The following is a 21346-nucleotide window of genomic DNA, read 5'->3' on the forward strand; positions in this document are numbered from 1 at the left end:
CTCCCCTTGGTCCCACCTTGGTCCCGCTGGGGATGATGGGGCTTCGGGACACGGCCGGTGGGGGTGTCTTTCCTCTTCCCTCGGTCCCACCTTGGCCCCGCTGGGGATGATGGGGCTTCGGGACATGGCCGATGGGGGTGTCTTTCCTCTCCCCGAAGCCCCTAAGTCCCACTTTTGCCCCGCTGGGGATGATGGGACTTGGAGGGTGGGGTGTCTCCCTCCCTCCCAGCCCTGAAGGGGCTTTCCCCTCCCCGAAGCCCCTCGGCTTCACCTTTGCCTTGCTTGTCCTTGCCTGTGGGGCTTTCCTGCTGGGGATGATGGGACTTTGGGGGTGGGCTATCTCTCTCCCCGAAGCCCTTCCGTCCCACCTTCCTCCTATTCATCCCTGCCTGTGGGTCTTTTTGGCTGGGGAGGATGGGGCGTGGGGCTCCAGGGCCAGCGAGGGAGCCGGTGGGGTGCCTTCCTCTCCCTGAAGCCCCTCAGCTACACTTTTGTCCTCTAGTCCCTGACTGTGACTCTTTCTTGCTGGGGATGATGGGGTTTGGGACTCCAGGGAGAGCAAAGTCTCTAGAAAGGATCCAGGAGAAGCAGGTGGGGTTTAGAGGGTGGATCTCCCTCCCCGATGCCCCCCTCCCCTCCAGCCCTTTGGATGGTTTCCTCTCCCTAAAGACCCTCAGCTCATCTTTGCTTGTGACTCTTTCTTGCTGGGGATGATGGGGTTTGGGACTCCAGGACCACCATGGGGCTTTTGGGGTGTCCGGGGGGCTTTAGAGGGTCAGGGCAGAAGCCTTGGATACATCAGGCAGGCAGGCATAGTGTGATTTTTGAGTTTTTTCTCTCCTTTTTTTAAAATGTACATTTATTAAGGGGTCATTTTTATTTCATAAGATAAAAGACCAAACGGGGAAAAAATGGCAAGAAATGAAAAAGAAACTGAAGTGAAAGATTATTTAAATGACATCCGACTTTCTTCCCGGCAGACAATCTTATTGTCCTTCCTTCCTCTTAGATTTTATACCAGTAATACAGTCTACCTCTCATCCCTTTCTGTCTTAATCTTCAGATCTATAAATCATCATATTCTTTCTTTCCTCAAAAAGTCCACAATGTTTCCAGTCTTTCAACAACAACAACAAAAGGTTTGGGGTTTTTTGATCTCTGACCAAACAGATCAGTTTTGCCATTTCTGCAAATTCTTTCATTTTCACTATCCACTCCCCCCACTATGAGGATTTCTCCTTCCCTTTCTGCCCTCTCCTTCACCTTCCTTAACGTCTTTCTTCTTCCTTTCTTCCCTAACTTCTACGTCTTCCCTTTCTCCAACATCTTTATTTTTTTTCTAACGAAACGACCTTTCCTCTTAAACAAAAGGGAAACTTTAAAAAGGTGCTATAAACCCAGACAGAAAAGAATCAGTAATCCTGATTTATCCGAGAATTCACTACTGTCATCAGCACGATAGGATTGTAAAATATCCCAGAATCTCTGCTATTGTGGCTTTGTATTTCCACCCAAGTTCTTAGGATTGGCTCCTGTACCCCTTCACCTTCCTCCCCCCCCCCCCCCAGATTTTCAAGGCTTGCAAAAAGGAGGAAATAATAGCTGGAGGAGGAAGGGCTTGAAGCCTTTCTGTTCTGGATCTCCCCATTTGATGACATCATAGTTCACATTCCAGGTGTTGTCTTCTAGAGCAGGGATGGGCCAAGATGTGGATGGAGGGGCATTGGGACTGAGAGGAATCCAGCATATCTAGAAAATACCAGGTCCTGCCAAAGCAGACGCTACTATAGACAGCTCGGAGGCCTGCCTGATGATTGATCATAGCTTTTGATCTTGATTATAAGCTTTCAAAATATCACCTCCTCTCTTCAAAATACCAACATTACACATTCTGAGCAATCATACAGTGTCCTCTAAACTCTCTTGTTTATTTATCCCCGTGACTCTGTCCTGGCCATTTAGACAAATGGCTCTACCGTAATATTTAGACCGAAAAGCCCCAGATCATTAACAGGAAGACTGTAAAGAACCTTCAACCTGGGATTACTAAAATGTCCTTTCAGGCAGCTTATGAAAGAAGCTAGTATGGCTTGTAAGAACGGGGATTGCTTTTCCTAACCCCCTCTGAACATTTGATTAATTAACTTGACAGATAGTCTAGTTTTTTTTAAAAAAAATTAAAGTTGCCGCTTTATGTTCTGAACAGATTAATGACCATGGAAGCCAGCGAAGCAACTACGTGGCTCTACAGAAAGTTTATTTTTCTGATTTCCTGAATCTTTGAAACTTAGACTGTTAAGACTTGAGAATCTGGAGAATTTTAAAAGCCTACTTGAATTGAAATAATGATACAAAGGGCTGTTGTGCTGTTGAAATCAGGGCAGGCCTAGCCTTAACTAGATTGGGGAATAGCCAAAAAAACTGCAGGACCCTTAATGTAGATAATTTTCTAGAATGCACTTTATTACTAAACGGGAGGGGCTTTTTATGATGCTGATGGCATAACCAAGAATGTTCTGGCCACTTATTCAAACATAGTTTGTGGGTCTCTTTTTTTAAGGACCAGGATAAAAGAGCTCACTGTGGCATTGTCTCAGATTTTTTTTAATCGCTGTTTTAACTGCTGCAATTTGGTTCGATATTGTGGGTCTGAATCAAAGCAGTGCACGAATCATTTCCAAGCTGAGCATTCTTAAGAACATTAGGAGTAATTAAGTAATGCTTGTCCTTGTGTGATACGTCTTTCCCATTGGGAGAAAGAATGCTTGGTCTTCCTTTCCTCTGCGCCGGTCTCTGATGGCTCTTGAGTAAAACTACTCTCATTGCGTAGATGCTTTCATCCTTTGGGAATTTGCAAAAGCACAACATTTTGTTTGTTTCGCAAGTTAATGCCATCGTTTGAGGATCTAATACAGTTAAGGTGAAGGTTAAATGCACAGGACTCGTATAAGTTGATGGAGGCGTCATATAATACACGATACAGCTTGCAATAAAATACTTTAAATAATATATTATTGCATATACAGTAATATAAAATGTGATTTAAAATATTTTATACTGCTCTTCTGCACAAAGAGTGCAGGAACATTTTTGCAGCAAGGGCAACCCATTAGAAACGCATGTTACGGGAGGCTAATAATTAACATTTCCCTCCATTGGAGCGCAGTAAATTCTTCAATAACAAAGAAGTTGCTGGTAAGGAAATCAGGTTGCTTTTGGCAATGCAGCAAGCATACCAGGATAGTACAAGGAAAGTTAATTTTATGCTTTAGAAAGCCTTGACAGTATTGCTCTGACAGGGAAATGTAACTGACAGGAAGTAAATTATGTCTGAAAGTCACCTTAACCCTGCGCAGGTGTGTGCAGGTCTCAAGGAGTGAACGCAGTTGGGGATATATTTGAGGGAAACATGTACAGGATTGATCAGTCATTGTTTAAGTAGCTTTTAGACTTTAATTGGAAGCACAGCCAATAATGAGAGGGAAGTTGGAAGGGCCCTTGGCGCTCTCTGAAATTGGTTGTTTTCTAGCAGATTTGTCATTATGGGGCCCTTGGCACTCTCTGAAATTGGTTGTTTTCTTGCAGACATTTCATTAGCCAAACTAGCTAACACCATCAGTGCTAGTAAGGAGTGGGATTTGCTCTCACCGCCCCCACTAACACTGACAGGGCAAGCCACTAGAACAGTGATGGCGAACCTTTTAGAGACCGAGTGCCCAAACTGCAACCCAAAACCCAGTTGTGCATCGTCGGGTGCCGGGTGGGTGTGGCCCATTGGGTGGGTGTGGCCCATTGGGTGGGTGTGGCCCATTGGGTGGGCGTGGCTGCAGTGGTAACGGCAGACTGGGTGGGACTAAAAAGTTCAATCAACCAATTCCAACTTTGCAAGATCTTTTTTTTTCCCGCGAGAAGTTGAAATTGACTGATTGATTGAACCTTTTTGGGTTTTTTGCACACGGCGGCGGAGGCCTAAAGCGAAAAGGTTTTATAAAACCCAGCTGAAGGCCTAGGACTGGGGCGACAGCATGCGTGCCCACACAGAGAGGGCTCTGAGTGCTATCTCAGCACCCGTGCCATAGGTTCGCCACCACTGCACTAGAATATAAACTCAGAGTAAACCCCAGTCCTTACTAGCCCTGATGATGATACCTAGTTTGGGTAATGAAACGTCTGCAAAGAAAGCAACCCGGGACCCCTCATTTCAACCCTGAGCTACAAATATTCTCCTTTATCGGCTGGGAAACCTCTTCACACAGACCGACTTGCCAGCTGCAGTGTGTTGGGCGTATCCTGTGTGCATCCCAGATTAATGCAGGGCAACGATGAGAGCAAACAGGCCTAGTTAGTCTAGCCTTGTGGGAGTCGGTGATGTAACCTTGCATTTCTACTTTGTTCCCAGCCTGCTAAATTCCCTGGGATCCAGTTAGAAGTTGGTTGACTTGAAATGATAGGGGGAAAAAAATGCTGGTGTGTGAGCAGAGAGGACTTGACTGATTACACGCTTAGTCGGTGTCACACCAATCTCTGATCCTGACTAGTTTGCTCTTGTTTCCAAGAGTGTATAGTTCTAACAACTTTGCTTATTTTTCTGCACTTCTTGTTCTTTGTCCTGAGATCTGTGGCAGGCACACCCTAGATTTCTTTTGTCGGTGCCTATGCTGTGTGTTGTCATTTTTTTTTATGGTGCTTACATAGAACTTTTAGTGGTACATAATAAAAAAACGAGGCTGAAAATAGTTTATAAGAGTCGGTGAGCGATGTGTTGAGAAAAGGAGAGGATGGAAGAGCTGGTTGTGAGAACTGGGAATTGCAGGAATAACGATTTTATACCGACCCTGCTCTAACTGCATTTCCTAAAATGAAGGGGTCATTAGAAAAGGGACTGAAAATAAAACTGCCGGTATTCGTAACCCTCTTATGCCTATCATTGGTGTGTTTGCATTTGGACTTTTGTGTGTGCTTCTGGTGCATTTGAAAAAGGTGATAATGTAGCTGAAAAGATCCACAGTATTCAGCATTTTCCTTATGAGCATGGGCTAGAACAGGGTAGGGGATGATGGCCCTTTTATGACTTGTGGACTTCAACTCCCAGAATTCCTGGCTCAGGGATTCTGGGAGTTGTTGAAGTCTACAAGTCATAAAAGGGCCATCGTTCCCCCTGAGCTAGAACTTTGGGGAAATTTCACCTTGGGGAAGGCTTGCCCGAGATATATAAAAATGCATTTTTCACTTGCAACCACAGTTGGAACCAGGATCATTGTGACGTGGTGCGTGGTTTTAAGTGAAGGACTGCCTATATGAGAAGGGAATTCCTGAAACAAAACTGAATTAAAACTATTTACGATGAGCTAAAAGCTGTACCATCGTAACTGTTTCGAAACATGCTGAAACTTGGATTCTGTTAGCAAAGGAGGAGATAATCTTTTAGCAGATCTTCTCTATCGATAAACTGAGAGGCTGTCAAACTAATAAAAGGTGAAGCTTGACAAATATTTATTGCATTGATAATATGAAATCCTCCCCTAAGCGTGCCAAATGATGCCGGCAGAAGAACCAAAATTAGTGGACTCCAGTCCAGGCTAAAATTAAGTATATTTTAGCAGGAAAAGTGTCTAAAGATACTGGCCCAGACAGCTAAAGAGACGTAGATTCCTAGGTCTCTGTTCTACTGGTGAATTTGGAACTTCACAGGTGAACTTTGCTGTGTGTTTCCTATTGAATATACTACATATTAAGAAAATCGGGCTTGGTTAAACTTGGTGGTACAACTGGGTCCTAACTTCATCAGCTTCACTGATGCCAGTGGGAACTAATGAACTAACTGAATTTGAATTGCTTACCCAGCCTAAAATAGTTAAAGATGCATTTGCATTAATATTGCTTTCCTGTGTCAAGCAGAAAAAAATGGTTATAGAGCATTTAAAAACGGGACTTTGGCAAAATTACTGCCCAAATAAACCAGATTGTGACTGTGTGGCCCAGAATGGGACATGTCAGAAGGATCAGCTGCTTAAATGGCAGCTCTGGAGAAGCAGCCAAGTTTATTTATCCATAAATGTGGACTCGGCTGGTTGTTTTTTTTTTCCTGAATGTTATTTAATTGTTGCTATCCTTGGGAATAAAAATAGATTTTACCTGGCGACCATATCTGTTTCTTCTGAATTGTTTTAATTGCTTTATGTTTTTATGATGTAAGCCACCCAGTGACTGATTGAAGATAGGCAACAATAGAAATTAATTAAACAAAGTAAATACAATCCCTCCCTTTATCTATTAAGAGTGGGTTGTTGCAGGACCTTGTAATAGGTTAAACGGCAGGCAAGACACCTTGAATACTGCCCCCTCTCCACAATTTATCCTTTAGATAAAGGGAAAATAAGAATAAATGTCGTATAAAGCTTCAAATATAAATGTTATTCTTTGTGAACACCTGGGCCATTTTTACTCGGGCCTGGGCAAATACAAATCAAATGCCTAATGACTATGAAAAGTCACAGTGCTCCCATAAATATCAGGATGGGGACGAGATCCTTGCTGGATTTCACCTACAGAGGGATTCTTATTGGCTAAGCTGGAGCTGCAAGGACAAACGATCATAAAACTCGCCTATGCATAGCCTCAGGATGTTCTCAGGAAGGTTGAAACTTGTTTCTTGGCTAAATGAAGTTATTCTGTTGGGTCAACAGAAACCTGATAGTCAAGTTCAAATAAAGTGACAACTTTCATTATACAACTTCATAGTCTCGCTTCTCTTTCAATTATATAGCAAAATCAGACTCTTAAACTGCCTGACATGATTCTGTCTGCTGTAGCCAAATACGAACGAAGCTAATATTCCAATAAATTGTGAATAACTCAGTACTGTTTTAGAAACACCAAGCCCAGATTAATTTGCGGTGTTAGAAAGTCAGTACTTAACTAAGAGAAATAAATGGAAGTATTTACAAGACAATGCTGGTGTCTATATCATTTGAGGATTCTACTGAATGTTTCTACTTTGGTGAGAAACTAGATTTTCTTATGTAAAGACTTATGACAACAATTGAGCCCCTGTTGCTAAGCGAGACATTTGTTGAGTGGATTTGGTCCCATTTTACAACCTTTCTTTGCCACATTTGTTAAGTGAATCGCTGCAGGTGCCAAGTCTCTGAATTTTGATCCTGTGACCAAGGGGAATGTAAGTGTGAAAAACAATCATAGGTCACTATTTTCAGTGCCAGTTGGAACTTTGATAAATCACTAAACAAATTGGTTCCGACAGATGAAACTCTTTAAAAGAAAGTCGAGGCATTGTTTACCTTAAATAATCTTTTATTCAAGAAACAGAGCATCGGCACTACATAGTTAAAGCCAAAAACGGAATCCCCCCCCAAAGTATCAAAGCACAATTCCCTCCTCCAATTAACAGTCATAAATCACATCCCCCAATTAGCTTGAAACGCAGGCTTTCTCTCCAGCTCTCCAGCCCGCCAAATCTTTATCAGCTCTCGGCTCAATAACCTTGATTCCCACAGCTGAGTATTGATGTTATGTCTAACTGGACTCTCATCCACATCCCCCCTCCCAGCATCGTCTAACTCAGTGGTTCTCAACCTATGGGTCGGGACCCCATTTGGGGTCGATCGACCATTTCATGGGGGTCGCCAAGCAAGGCTGTCCACCATTTTTTTTGTCCGCCATTTTTACCCCTTTTCCGGCGGGTGCCTTACCTCCCTTGGGCTGGGCCAGCTGGTGGTCGGCCTGCTCCGTCTCTGCCGCTTGCCAGCTACGCCTCGGCCGGCGCAGGGGGCGGAACCACGCATGTGCGGCGCTCCCGGGCAGGGAAAGTCCTCGACTTACGACCGGTTTAGTCCTCGACTTACGACTGGTTTAGTCCTCGACTTATGACCGATTTAGTCCTCGACTTACGACCGGTTGGGGTCACGGCATTAAAAAGGTTGAGAACCACTGGTCTAACTCTAAAAGCGAAAGAGAAAAGATGGCTACATTTCCATCTGTTGTCAAAGCAAGAACATCCGATGTTAGCAGCGTTGGCATGAGGACTTCCTGTATGGGGAACCCGAAGAAATGGATTTGGGATCCTTTTAGCAAGAAAGAAAGGATGCCTGATTGAAGCCAGGGAACTATATTCTTTCAGATAATACAGTCTCCATTTTAGAACAGTCTTACAGCTTTTTGTGAATAATGAAGCAGAGGTGTCTGGAAGTAGCATAGTTAAAATGTTCTGTTCGGTTTGGGGCTTGAAATCTTTACCAGACAAGAGAATATGATTCAATGCATTACGACCATCACACCTTTTTTTAATGGGTAGAATGCCCAGGATCTAACGAATGCCGAATAAATATTTATCTTGTGAACTTGCAAGTTTGGGATCTTATCAACTTGGTACTTTGAGTATACGGTACCGTCCTAGGGCAGGTTTCAAAGTTCAGAGCGGTGGCATTGCCCAATCTATACTGACCTTCAGAAACAGGCATTTTGCTGGAAGAAATTAAAGCAGGATCAAGTTCACACACAGACTCGGCTTCGTTTTGTCAGCCATAATTGAGGAACTTTCCTATTAAGTTTCCCTATACAGGTAGTCCTCGACTTACAACAGTTCGTTTAGTGACCAAAGTTACCACGGCACTGAAAAAAAGTGATTTATGGCCGTTTTTCACACTTTATGACCCTCGTAGCTTTCCCCGTGGTTCCGTGATTTACATCCAGATGCTTGGCAACTGGTTCATATTTGTGACAGTTGCAATGTACCTTTTGCGCCCTTCTGACAAGTAAAGTCAATGGGGAAGCCAGATTCACTTAACAACCATGTTACTAATAGAATAACAGAATTGGAAGGGACCTGGGAGGTCTTCTAGTCCAACCCCCTGCTCGAGCAGGAGACCCTGTCCGGTTTCCTCTTAAAAGCCTCCAATGATGGAGCACCTGTACTAATTTAACAACTGCAGTGATTCACTTAACAAATGTGGCAAGAAAATTAACAAAACTTCTCACTTAGCGACATAAATTCTGGGTTCAGTACCTGTACTTGAGAGGACTCAAAATCCTTTTTTCTTTTTTTCCCCGTTCTGTATGGTAGCATGTTCATTTGCAGGTGAGCGGCCATATGTGTAATAAATCATGGCTCACGGTGACCTTCTCATCTTGATTGAGAGCTGCCCAGAGTTGGTTGAAAGACGGGTGACTATATAAATGTTTTAAATAAATAAAAGTCATGGGACTTTGTTCTAGAGCAGGAGAGGGCAGCTACGCTAACTTTGCAACCCGTGGACTTCAACTCCCAGAATTCCCGAGCCGGTAGAATTCTGGGAGTTGAAGTCCGCAGGCCGTAAAGTTGCCACCCCTGTTCTAGAGGTTGTATGTATTACATTCATCTCATGCGGTCCAGGTATGGCTGCCATGGAGTCCACAATTGTGACCGTAAGTGGAGGATTCCACATGACCAGAAGTAATTTTCCTGCCTTTTTGTGGCAGTCACTAAGCCAAAACTGGCAAAATAAAATGCGAGAAAACAGCAAAAAAATATGGCAACGCAGGGTCACTGAAGGTTGCAACTATATATAAAGCTGACCTGCCAGTGTGCAGCCCTTTGACCATTGGACAGCACAACCATTTACAACAGCCGGGAATGCTTCATGGGGCGTAAAGTCCCCATTCTGTGGCCATCGTAACTTTGAAAAGTCGTAAAATGAGCAAGGAGCATCTGTATCATAAGAATGCCACAGTCATAACTATATGCCAAATGCTTTTTTGTTGGCTGTATTTAAGTGGATAAAAAATCCTTTGAATTACAGTCTTACGAGACCCCTTTTGCTGCCTCCTCTAAGTAATATATTTTAATCCGGAGGACTGTTGGTTCTTTTCCCCACTTTCTGTGTGGAAGAAAGAAATCGTCCCACTTGCCTTCTGAATTAAAATGCTTGTCCTCTTAAAGCTTCGGAGGGAAATTTCCCCACTTCCTATATGTGACTAAGCAAATGCTGAGGTTTGATCTCCCTTTGATTTTCTGAAAGAGTTCACGAGTGAGGCTGAACAGAGTGTTTTTTGTGGTTGCAGGGAAATTGTATGATTAAGTGTTAGATTGTTACCCTGTGGTAAGTTGGGCGGCCAATAAATGATAGATAGATAGATAGATAGATAGATAGATAGATAGATAGATAGATAGATAGATAGATAGATAGATAGATAGATAGATAGATAGATAGATAGATAGATAGATAGATAGATAGATAGATAGATAGATAGATAGATAGATAGATATACAAATTCAATAGATGATTGATGGGTGGGTGGCTGGATGGGTAGATGGATGGATGGATAGATAGATAGATAGATAGATAGATAGATAGATAGATAGATAGATAGATAGATAGATAGATAGATAGATAGATAGATAGATAGATAGATAGATAGATATACAAATTCAATAGATGATTGGTGGGTGGCTGGATGGGTAGATGGATGGATGGATGGATGGATGGATGGATGGATGGATAGATAGATAGATAGATAGATAGATAGATAGATAGATAGATAGATAGATAGATAGATAGATAGATAGATAGATAGATTATACAGACAGACAGGTAAATAGACAGGTAACAGATAGACAGACAGACCGATATATAGACAGGTAGATAGGTAATAGACAGACCGGTGTTACTGATGACGTTTAAGCTTACTGACCCAACCGTTGTATGTCCTCAACATTTCTCAACTTTTTTAACAATGGAGAAATAGGCAGCAGTACCCATGTTATATATGAAGTATATATAAGTATATATTTGTATATGAAGTAACCTTCTGAATGTGTCCAGCATATGAATTAAGGGCAACCCACTGAGTAATCTGGACAGCACTGTGACAATGCAGGTTTCGCCATCCTCAGTTGTAGCAAGTTGTTATTTCCAGCTTCCTCTTAGTCAACAGCTGCAACAGAAAGCTTTTTATATCTCTGGCCTAAATTTTAAATATGTCAAAGAAGTGCCGTGACGCTCCCATTTTATATAAAACCTACTCTGTATATCAGAGGTGCAAATAAAACATTTCTTGGCAATGAGAGAGTTACTTCTTCTTAAAGCTCGGGCTAGTGGTTAAGGCACTGAGACTAGAAATCAGGAGCCTGGGAGTTCTAGTTCTGCTTTAGGCATGAAAGCCGGATGGGTGACTTTGAGTCAGTCACTCTCTCTCTCCACCCACAGAATTGTTGTGGGGAAAATAAGAAAGGGGCCTTGAGTTATTTATGAAAATAACAAAAATGGGACTCAGTCTAAAGCTCCAAAAAGGCAGAAACAATGGATGTAAACTAACCAAGGAGAGAAGCAACCTAGAACGAAGGAGAAATTTCCCAACAGAACAATTAACCATTGGAACCATTGCCTCCAGAAGCTGTGAGTGCTCCATCACTGGAGATTTTCAAGAAGAGTTGGACAAGCATTTGTCTGAAATGGTATTGGGTCTACTAAAAGACCTCCACGGTCCCTTCCAACTCTCTTACACTAAATGTAGTAAAATATTAAACAAATACACATGTAACACACGTCATATAATCAACACTAAAGGGAAACTGACTTCCGTATGGCCGTGAAGACTCTTATGAAGCATACATGCCTCTACTTCTGGGATGGAAGAAGAAGGCTTTAAAACTACCACTAATTTGAAAAGTCATTTTTAACACTCTTGCTTGAGCTCATAATGGAAACAATGACCGGCTTAAACACCATACGGTCTTCAACGTCATGATCAAGTGCCTTTTTTTTTTTTTTTTGGTACTTCCACACTTCCCAGGGTGTGGCACCACACACTGCCTGGACTTCAGATCTGTTGTACGAGTGATAGAACAAAGCTTCCGTCTGATCACCCATTTTTATTTCAAGTTTTTTTTTCCCCAATGAGAAAACTTAGTAGGTCCTGGTAATTATAAGCACCGTCATCATAAAAAAAAAGAAAAGAAAAAAAAAAGGACAGTTTCATCCTACTGAGCCCAAAGTTGACACATTAAATCTAACACACAGATTTTCCTATTTGCCAATATTTGAAAGGAAAATTTCTTCAAGTAGTGACAAGTCCCAAATTTACAGGTAGAAACTGGAAAAGCTCAGGGAAAAACAGAAGTGCTTTTGTTTTTCACTTGATCAGTCAGAAGTAGCCTAGAACAGGGTCTCTCCAACCTTGATAACTTTTAAGATTTGTGGACTTCAGCTCCCAGAATTCCTCAGCTGAAGTCCACAAGTCTTAAAGTTGTCAAGTCTGCAGACCCCTGGCCTAGAAGACATCTCAAGCCTGCTTAACAAACAGCCAATTCACCTGCTATGGTTCAATCACATCTGTACAGTGAAACCCTCCTTATTTAATTTATTGAACAATCTTCATTAAAAAAACTTCTTTGAGACTCAAGATTATGTCCCTCTTTGGCCAGGTCTGAGACATCACAATCGCGCGATTCAGAATTATCCCTCTTGCACTTTTGCTCTCTTTTCTGCCTTTTCTCTCCGCATCTGAGGGCTGTTTTGGCGGCATCCTGTCATTTTAATTCATCACGAAGACAGTGCGTATAAATGGGAATAATGAACACAATCCTTTCTTTGAACCAACCAGCCACTGAGTTGCCACCACGGCAATACAATGCTTTGGTTTTGTTTTGGAAGAGCCGCATCGTTTTCCAGGATCACATGCTGTTGTGAGGATGCTTCTGCGACCGTTGTATGATTTTGGAAAACAATGCAGTTCCTATAATGAGCTATAGATAGCAGCTGCCTGTCCCGAAGATGTGTAAGTTTATATTAATTGTGCACATGTTTTTAGAGTACTGTCGAAAGAATCAGTTCCCGTTTAAATAGATTAGAGCTTCCTATTTATATTTTCGATGAGTAGTTGAAGGGTGAAAAATAACAGAGCTGATGATGGTACCTAGGTGGGTAATGAAACGTCAGCAAGAAAATAGCCACGCTCAGAGAGCACCAAGGACCCCACAGTCCTCCTCCTCCTCCTCCTCTTCCCATTCTTCTCTTCCATTCAACCCTCCCTTCTAGCACTGAGGACGTTACCTAGGTGGGTAATGAAACGTCAGCAAGAAAATAGCCACGCTCAGAGAGCACCAAGGACCCCTCATATTTGTCGAACGTCTCTCTGGAGTCGTTGGTTTTTGATCTGATGTGGAACACAAAGGAGAAGCCCGAATCGGCTGAATAATTCCTGCCCATTTGTGAGGAAACACTTGCAGATAGTGCAAATTAATTTGCCCATGCCTTAATTTCGATAAGATGCCTGGAAAATAGTTGAAGCTTGACACCAGTGGTGGCAATCTGTTCCACAGCACAACTGGCACACTTGTGATTAAATGTTCCAGGAAGATAATTGCATTAATCTAGGTGTAGTTAGTTTGCACAGTTGGCAGCGGGCATACAATCATATTCTAGAAAAACCTTACAAATCAAACAGTCCATTCCCTGTTCCTACTATTTGGATTATTCTACTCAGGTATAAGTGAGGCATAAAACAGAAACCAGCAATTACAGGCAGTCCTCAACTTACGACCACAATCCTGCTCAAAATTTCTGCTGCTAAGTGAGACAGTGAGTTTTGCCCCATTTTACGACCTTCCCACCGCTGTTAAGTGAATCACTGCAGTTGTTCGGTTAGTAACCCAGTTGTTAAGTGAATCTGGCTTCCCCCCATTGACTTTGCTTGCCAGATGGTCGCAAAAGGGGATCACATAACCCCACAATCGTCATAAATATGAGTCAGTCACCAAGCATCTGAATTTTGATCAAGGGGATCGTAAGTCCTAAGGATGACAAAGGGCGGCCAATGACTTTTTTTTTCCAGTGCTGTTGTAACTTCAAATGGTCACTAAATTAACTGTTGTAAGTCAAGGACTAACCCAAATCTGATGGTATGTGAAGCTCTTAACCATCAAGATTGCCTTGGAAAATCCAGGTCTCCCTGGAATAATAGAAGCACCGTCATTAATTGAAACTGCTGAATATTTTTATACTATGGGTCCATAATCCAACCCGCCGATTTCCCCGATGTTGTAAGTGCCATTTAGAAATTCTAATTCTGGCGAACGTGCAAAACGTCTTGTGGACTCCACCTTCCCGTCAACAGACTGGGAACAAAACAGAGAGTGTGCAAGTTGCATCTTGCGTTGCAATGCGGATCTGGCAAGATGGGCTGACGAGGAGGAGTTGGGACCGCACGCCCCCACGCCCTGTTGTTTCTCTCAAAAGTGTCCTTGTTGGCCAACAGGTACATAGGACACATACAAGAGTTTGTAGGCAAGCAAATTACGACGACAACCACCACAGAGGAAAAAAAACCAAACCGGAATAACAAACCCTGAATAATTGCTCAACTTTGAAGTGCCAGTGTAAGCAGAGTTGCAGTGATGAAAGCACTCCTCGTTTCCTCTTGACTCTCCCATCCTGGAAGAGTTTGCATTGGCCATCATGAATGTCCACATTGGAGCGTTGTGCCAGGGACATTGAAGCCACGCCTAGGAGGTGGACTTCCTTCCTCCTCTTGGTGGTGGCAGCTAAACAAAACTCCAAAAGTTCGCTTTTGGACCATCCCTTGGGTTCTTCTTGCGAGCAGGCTTCACAAATGGCGGTTAATGGGGTCTGTTGAGTGGGTAAAGTCATTTTGGGGAGATAAACAGTGATATCAACCCAATAAATATATAAATAACATGTGGCCTATAGAAGAGAATATTTGTAGCTCAAGGTTGAACGATGGGCTCCTTAGTGCTCTTGAAGTTGGTGGTATTCTTGAGACATTTTGTTACCCAACTAGGTAATATCATCAGTGCTAGAAGGGATTGGAGTTTTGTGGAGTGGAGGAGGAAGAGGAGGGAGGAGGAGGAGGGCCTGATGCACTCTGAGCTTGGCAGTTTTCTTGCAGACGTTTCATCACCCCACTTAGTAACCTCATCAGGGCTAGAAAAGACAGGGGTTCTAGCACAGGGGATGTTATCTAGCTGGGTAATGAAACATCTGCAAGAAAGCCACCAAGCTCAGAGAGCACCAGGGACCCCACAAGCAGCATGTCGACTACTCAAAGCTCAGCAGTCCCATTTGCAACGATAAATAACCCTCCCGTCTTTTTCTTCGACAGGTACGGGAAACATGGTGGCCATCATGATTAGCTACGCCAAAGGCAGAGAGATCCTTCAGAAGATTGAAAAGGGCTACCAAGTGACCATGGCTATCGAAGTAGGGAAAAAGCACGGATCGTGGATGAATAATTATTCCATTTTCTTCGTTTCGGTGTCCTTCTTCATAGTCACAGCCGCCACAGTGGGATACTTCATATTTTATTCCGCTAGAAGGCTTAGAGTTGCAAGGGCCCAGAACAGGAGACAGGTGAGTTTTTCCCCCCCCCCCCTTTGTTCTATACCACCTGTTGACAAAATGGCTTCGTTTTTTTTAGCAAATATGGTTCTTTCTCTTATAAGTATTCTTCTTTCTCTAGGATTTAGCAATAGCAATAGCACCTAGACCGGGGTAGGCAACCTTGGCTCTTTTATGACTCGTGGACTTCAACTCCCAGAATTCCTGAGCCAGCCAAGGTTGCCTACCCCTGACCTAGGCTTATATAACTGCCCTATAGTGCTTTACAGCACTCTCTGAGCTGTTTATAATGTAAGCCATATTGCTCCCCCCCCCTCAATCTGGGTCCTCATTTTACTGACCTCGGAAGGATGGCAGGCTGAATCCCCCTTGAACCCCGTCAGGATCGAACTCCAGGCTGTGGGCAGACTTTTGAACAATTAGACTTTATAAACGCCTATCAAAATTATCAGCATTTAAGCACCCCTCTGACAAATGCATCCATGCGAAGTAGAAACCACCAAGGTATTAGTGTACATCTGGGGACATAACTTAATCATATAATGCATTTCTTGATTTCGGAGGAATTTGTGGAATTCGTACTGGGTTTGATTTTTTTAATTTTTATTTTAAAAACGGGCCAGTCTGATTCTAGTTGAGTCTCGTCGCAGCCAGTAAAAATCAGTAACTCAAAAGGTATACTTTTCTAGATCATTTCAGCTTTGAGTGAACAGCTGTTTTCCAAGGTGAGTAAATAAATTCTTGGAATACTTTTATGGATTTTTTTTTTTTAAATCAGAGATAGCTCCAGCAATATCCTTTAAGAGTTTCCCAAGACGCGTCGCCTCCAAAACGCTTGAAGCAAAACCTGGTGTGAACCTCCTTATAGTTTTTCCCATGCATAGCTGGCTTGGCATCTTATAGGCAGTTCAGGTTCTTCCAGTATATAATTACAACCTTTGGCTTGCTTCTTCCATCCAAACTAAAATTAATTTGGCGAAGCGTAATGAGTTGTATCAGCGCAAAATGAATGCGTGCTAGCTCATCTGTATTTATAGCCTCGTAAAAGGATGTGAATCTTTCAAGATCATTAAACATCTATGACGGTCTAATCTAATGCGTGCCGCCGGATGACTGCTAAACGAAAAACTTTTGATACCACTGTTAAAGCCATCAAAGGGGAGATTTATTTTTTTTAATCAGTAAGATTAAAAACAAAGAATATAGCTTTACTACCACGTCGGTCACGCCTGCAAGAAAAATGAACTACTGCTAGCCAGATTAGGTTAAGCATATGTGCATTCTCTTCATTCCTAAGGAAAGAAATTGGCCAAGGCCAGTTCAAAGCGGTGTATGATTTGACTGAAACGTGGCAGAAATTTGCAGAACGCCATCTGAAACGAGCTTCTTTCATTTTTGCATCCATCTTCTGGGCAGTTAATGTGAAGGAACTTTGGAGGCGCGGTTTTTCATTGGAGAACCTCCTTTTAGCCTTAATCAGTCATCTAAAAACAATTCAGCTGGCATTTGGGAATTTCCACTGGAATGTTTCCCGTTTGGCTTAAAAACCCCTCTGAATAAACTATGTAATATTTTTGTGCACGCCAAGTAAACACTTCAAAACCACATACCTGTGACCCTTGACTTATAATTAGGTCCTGGCTCATACTCCTAGGCAGGTTTGCTCCATCTGTCTAAAGAAACACCCTCACCCATTGTTAATTGTGTAGCAGTTGGTATTTCAACCTTGTTCAGGAGAACCAGTTCATGCCTTGATACAGTGCTTGTCTGTTACAGAGACGGCTGAAAGCGGATGCCAGGAAGGCAATTGGGCAGCTACAATTGCGAACATTAAAACAGGGAGACGAGGTACGACCAAATTCATCCTCTTTGCCTGCAGGTTGCACCGTCCTGGAAAAAAACAAAACACCCTCCCAGCCTGTTCTTGTTACCGATCCAGAAAATAACTATATCCCTAGTTGGTTGGTTGGTTGGTTGGTTGGTTGGTTGGTTGGTTGGTTTGGTTGGTTGGTTTGGTTGGTTGGTTGGTTGGTTGGTTGGTTGGTTGGTTGGTTGGTTTATGCCCTATAATGTTGCAAAATTGCCTGTTAATCTGGGCCAGTTTGAATCTTCCAGCTTAGCTCCTTCGGTGTTTTCATAACAAGTCGGTGTAAAAAGAGAGAACTTAATTCGGGGTGTTGATTTAAACAACGGTTTCGTAGAAGTTTGTCCAGAAGATGTGGCTCATTTAAACCGATTACACCCGGTTAATTTGGGGGGTGGGGGAAGGTTACATATTGGCTCCAGATTTATCTTTTATTTTTGTTATTTGAAAATGGAGAGAAATTCCGGAGGCATAGCAAAATAAAAACATAGGGTGTGTTTATTCGTTGGACTTGCATGCGACCCATCTCACCTAGATTACTGCTGTTCCTGTGTTCAGCTGTTGCCTGTACATTTCTGTAGATCCCATTACTCGTAACACCTTGCCTCCAGATGGTTCTCTGGAATCCATCCTTGTTAGCTTAGTGTGGTAAAACAGCATTTTGGGCTTCTGGACCGTCCAATTCGAGGGGGGGTCAGCTGAATCCCAATCCCTGGAATTGTTGGATGTTCTCCTGTTAGCTGAACACAAGAAGACATGTTTTCTTTCCCTTCTTTTTTAAAGGAAACCGGCCCTGATGCAGATAACTGTGCTGTGTGCATTGAAGCATACAAAGCAAATGATATTGTCCGAATTTTAACTTGCAAGTAGGTTGATTCCTTTTTTTTTTTTCCCCTCCTCAACTCGTTCTTGTCTTCTCTTCCTCTGTGTTCCTGGGAAGCTATTTTCACTGGTTCCGCTTTGTTTCTCGTAATCCATAGTTGGTTGGCTGAAACAACACTTATCAGATGAGTTCAAGTGTAATAGAACAGTCTAGACCCGGGGTAGGCAACCTTGGCTCTTTTATGACTCGTGGACTTCAACTCCCAGAATTCCCCTGCCAATATGGAGAATTCTGGGATTTGAAGTTCGCATGTCTTAAATTTGCCAAAGTTGGACAACTCTGGTCTGCAATGTAATAATTGCATTTAGCTTTGGATTACCATTTAAACCTGTTTAAAAAAATATATAAATCTATATGACTATGTTCTAAGTAACTCCAGACTTAAATTCAAGATCTTAACATTTTATTAGGTTCCTAAAAATAATTGCATAGCAATATTCCTACAAGCAGAGTGCATACCGAGACCTCCCTATTTAACTGTTGAATGGCGATAAAAGCTCTGTGCCTTTTTAAACCGTAGTTGAAATTAAAAGACGACAAGGCAAAACCAAAGTACACCAGTATTCTGGTTTGGAATATTCCTATATGATAGGTGAGCAGATCTACTGGTGATTGATTCAGCAGACCCCAAGAAAGCAAAACATAGCGTAATGTGATATATAAGCAAAATATAATACAATGTGAGAACCAAATCAATTATATATTTAAAAAAATAGCAACTGTTGCTCTGACCTGTTGAGTCATATTATAAATTCTTCTTTTTTTTCTTTTTTTTTCCAGTCATCTGTTTCACAAGAGCTGTATCGATCCCTGGCTGCTAGAGCATAGGACTTGTCCCATGTGTAAATGCGACATACTCAAGGCTTTGGGAATTGAGGTAAACTAAGAGCGGCTGCAGTTACGTTTCTCATGATCTGCTTTTTGCTGTTAACTGGATTTGCTCTAGAACAGTGGTGGCGAACCTATGGCACGGGTGCCAGAGGTGGCACTCAGAGCCCTCTCTGTGGGCACGCACGTCGCCCCAGCCCCGCCACCCCCGTGGCCCCCTCCTCACCAGCAACCCCCGAGAGTTGCCCCGGACGCAGCCTGCCAAGGACATGGTAGCTGGGCAGCGGGGCAAGACTCCGCCCTCGCGCCCCATTGCATACAGATGCCGCGAGGCGCAGACAGAGGGCCTGGCCACCGTGACACTTGCTGGGCTGCCTGGGCAATCTGCTGTGGTGGGCTATGGAGGTGGTGGGTGGCCCTGCGGGCAGGAGAGGCGGGGCAGGGGCGGGGCGTTTTTGGGCTCTCGGTCTCTAAAAGGTTCGCCATCACTGCTCTAGAAAATAATTGCAATGCCACAACCCACTTGAAAAGACATTTTTAGCCAGTTTACAAGGACGAAGCCTGTAATAGTTTCCGTGAACATCCTCCCTACGTGTTTCCAAGCTGACTTAGCCGTGCAAAATAAGTTTGCCCCCTTAAGATGTTGTCTTAATTAATCATCTTTGAAAGGCGATCAAAATCCCTTGGGAAGAAGCCTACAGTAAACGTAGGCGGCAAGGAGGTAGCTTGTAGCTTTGCGGAAATAACTTTATTTTGCTAATCCGTTTCTTCCCGTGAAATTCTACGTTGACGCAGGTGGATGTGGAAGACCAAGGAGAGCCTGCTCAAACGCCCCCTGCCCCCAGTGAAGCCTCTAATGTCCCTTCAGTTAATGAAGAAGATAATCACAGCGAGACCGCCTCATCGGGGTACGCTTCCGTACAGGGAGCCGAGGAACCAGCTCCAGAGGAGCGTGTTACTCCAGAGAGTAAGTTTCCTGCGGGACTCGCAAATTACAATAAATGATTCTTTCTCTGGAGCGAGTATCACGTTGGTTCCCTTTAGCACAAGTTTTTGTAAAAAAAATTGGCCGGTGTCGGCTGCCACCTGCTGGGGGTTCAGTGGCACGCCACGAGGAGAGGGAGTTGACCTCCCTTCCTTTTTGCACAAAAGTAGTGATGTCTTTAATGCAGCGGTTCTCAACCTGTGGGTCGGGACCCCATTTGGGGCCGATCGACCATTTCACGGGGGTCGCCAAGCAAGGCTGTCCGCCATTTTTTTTTGTCCGCCATTTTTTTTGTCCGCCATTTTGTTTCCCCTTTTCCGGCGGGTGCCTTACCTCCCTTGGGCTGGGCCAGCTGGTGGTCGGCCTGCTCCGTCTCTGCCGCTTGCCAGCTACGCCTCGGCCGGCGCAGGGGGCGGAACCACGCATGCGCGGCTCTCCCAGGCAGGGAAAGTCCTCGACTTACGACCGGTTGGGTAGTCCTCGACTTACGACCGGTTTAGTCCTCGACTTATGACCGGTTTAGTCCTCGACTTATGACCGGTTTAGTCCTCGACTTACGACCGGTTGGGGGTCACGGCATTAAAAAGGTTGAGAACCACTGCTTTAATGGATTGTGCTGATTTGGGGGGAGGCTGGGGGGGGCCTTGCTTTCCTGTGGCTGAGCTACGACAAATAAATCTGAGAAGAAGCACTGGAGCCATGGAAAATATCCTCTGCCCCCCAAAAAACACAAAGCATATAAGGAGCCTCTAGTTGAAGTTATTTTTAATTTATATGTTTGTATCCTGCCATTATTATTTTTACAAATAACTCAAGGCAGCGAATATATCCAACACAGATTCCTCCTTCTATTTTTCCTACAACAACCTTGTGAAGTGGGTTGGACTGAGAGAGAGGGACTGGCCCAACTTTTATGCCTAAAGTTGGACTAGGACTCACCGTCTCCTAGTCACCCAGCCGGCTTTCATGCCTAAGGTGGGACTAGAACTCACCGTCTCTGCTGATTGGCCCAAAGTGATTCAACTGGCTTGCACGCGTAAGTGGGACTAGAACTCACTGTCTCCTGGTAATTGGCCCAAAGTCACCCAATTGGCTTTCATGCCTAAGGCGGGACTAGAATTCATTGTCTCCTGGTGATTGGGCCAAAGTCACCCAGCCGGCTTTCATGCCTAAGGCAGAACTCACCGTCTCCTGGTGATTGGGCCAAAGTCATTCAACTGGCTTCCATGCCTAAGGCGGGACTAGAACTCACCGTCTCCTGGTGATTGGCCCAAAGTCATTCAACTGGCTTCCATGCCTAAGGCGGGACTAGAACTCACCGTCTCCTGGTGATTGGCCCAAAGTCATTCAACTGGCTTCCATGCCTAAGGCGGGACTAGAACTCACCGTCTCCTGGTGATTGGCCCAAAGTCATTCAACTGGCTTCCATGTCTAAG

General features: G+C 43.6%; 1 protein-coding gene across 1 annotated transcript in view; it reads left to right on the plus strand.

The window, feature by feature from the left end:
* The window catches only part of RNF128 (ring finger protein 128), a 35970-nt gene that overhangs the window by 12013 nt on the left and 2611 nt on the right, over positions 1-21346 (plus strand). The window contains exons 2-6 of the mRNA XM_015825809.1: positions 15115-15362; positions 17127-17198; positions 17998-18080; positions 18878-18974; positions 19721-19892. Coding sequence (XP_015681295.1) covers positions 15115-15362; positions 17127-17198; positions 17998-18080; positions 18878-18974; positions 19721-19892 — 672 coding nt within the window. The remainder of the gene's footprint in view (positions 1-15114; positions 15363-17126; positions 17199-17997; positions 18081-18877; positions 18975-19720; positions 19893-21346) is intronic.

This window comes from Protobothrops mucrosquamatus, unplaced genomic scaffold (genome assembly GCF_001527695.2).
Source record: "Protobothrops mucrosquamatus isolate PMUCROS unplaced genomic scaffold, P.Mucros_1.0 scaffold2814, whole genome shotgun sequence".
Classification (NCBI taxonomy): domain Eukaryota; kingdom Metazoa; phylum Chordata; class Lepidosauria; order Squamata; family Viperidae; genus Protobothrops; species Protobothrops mucrosquamatus.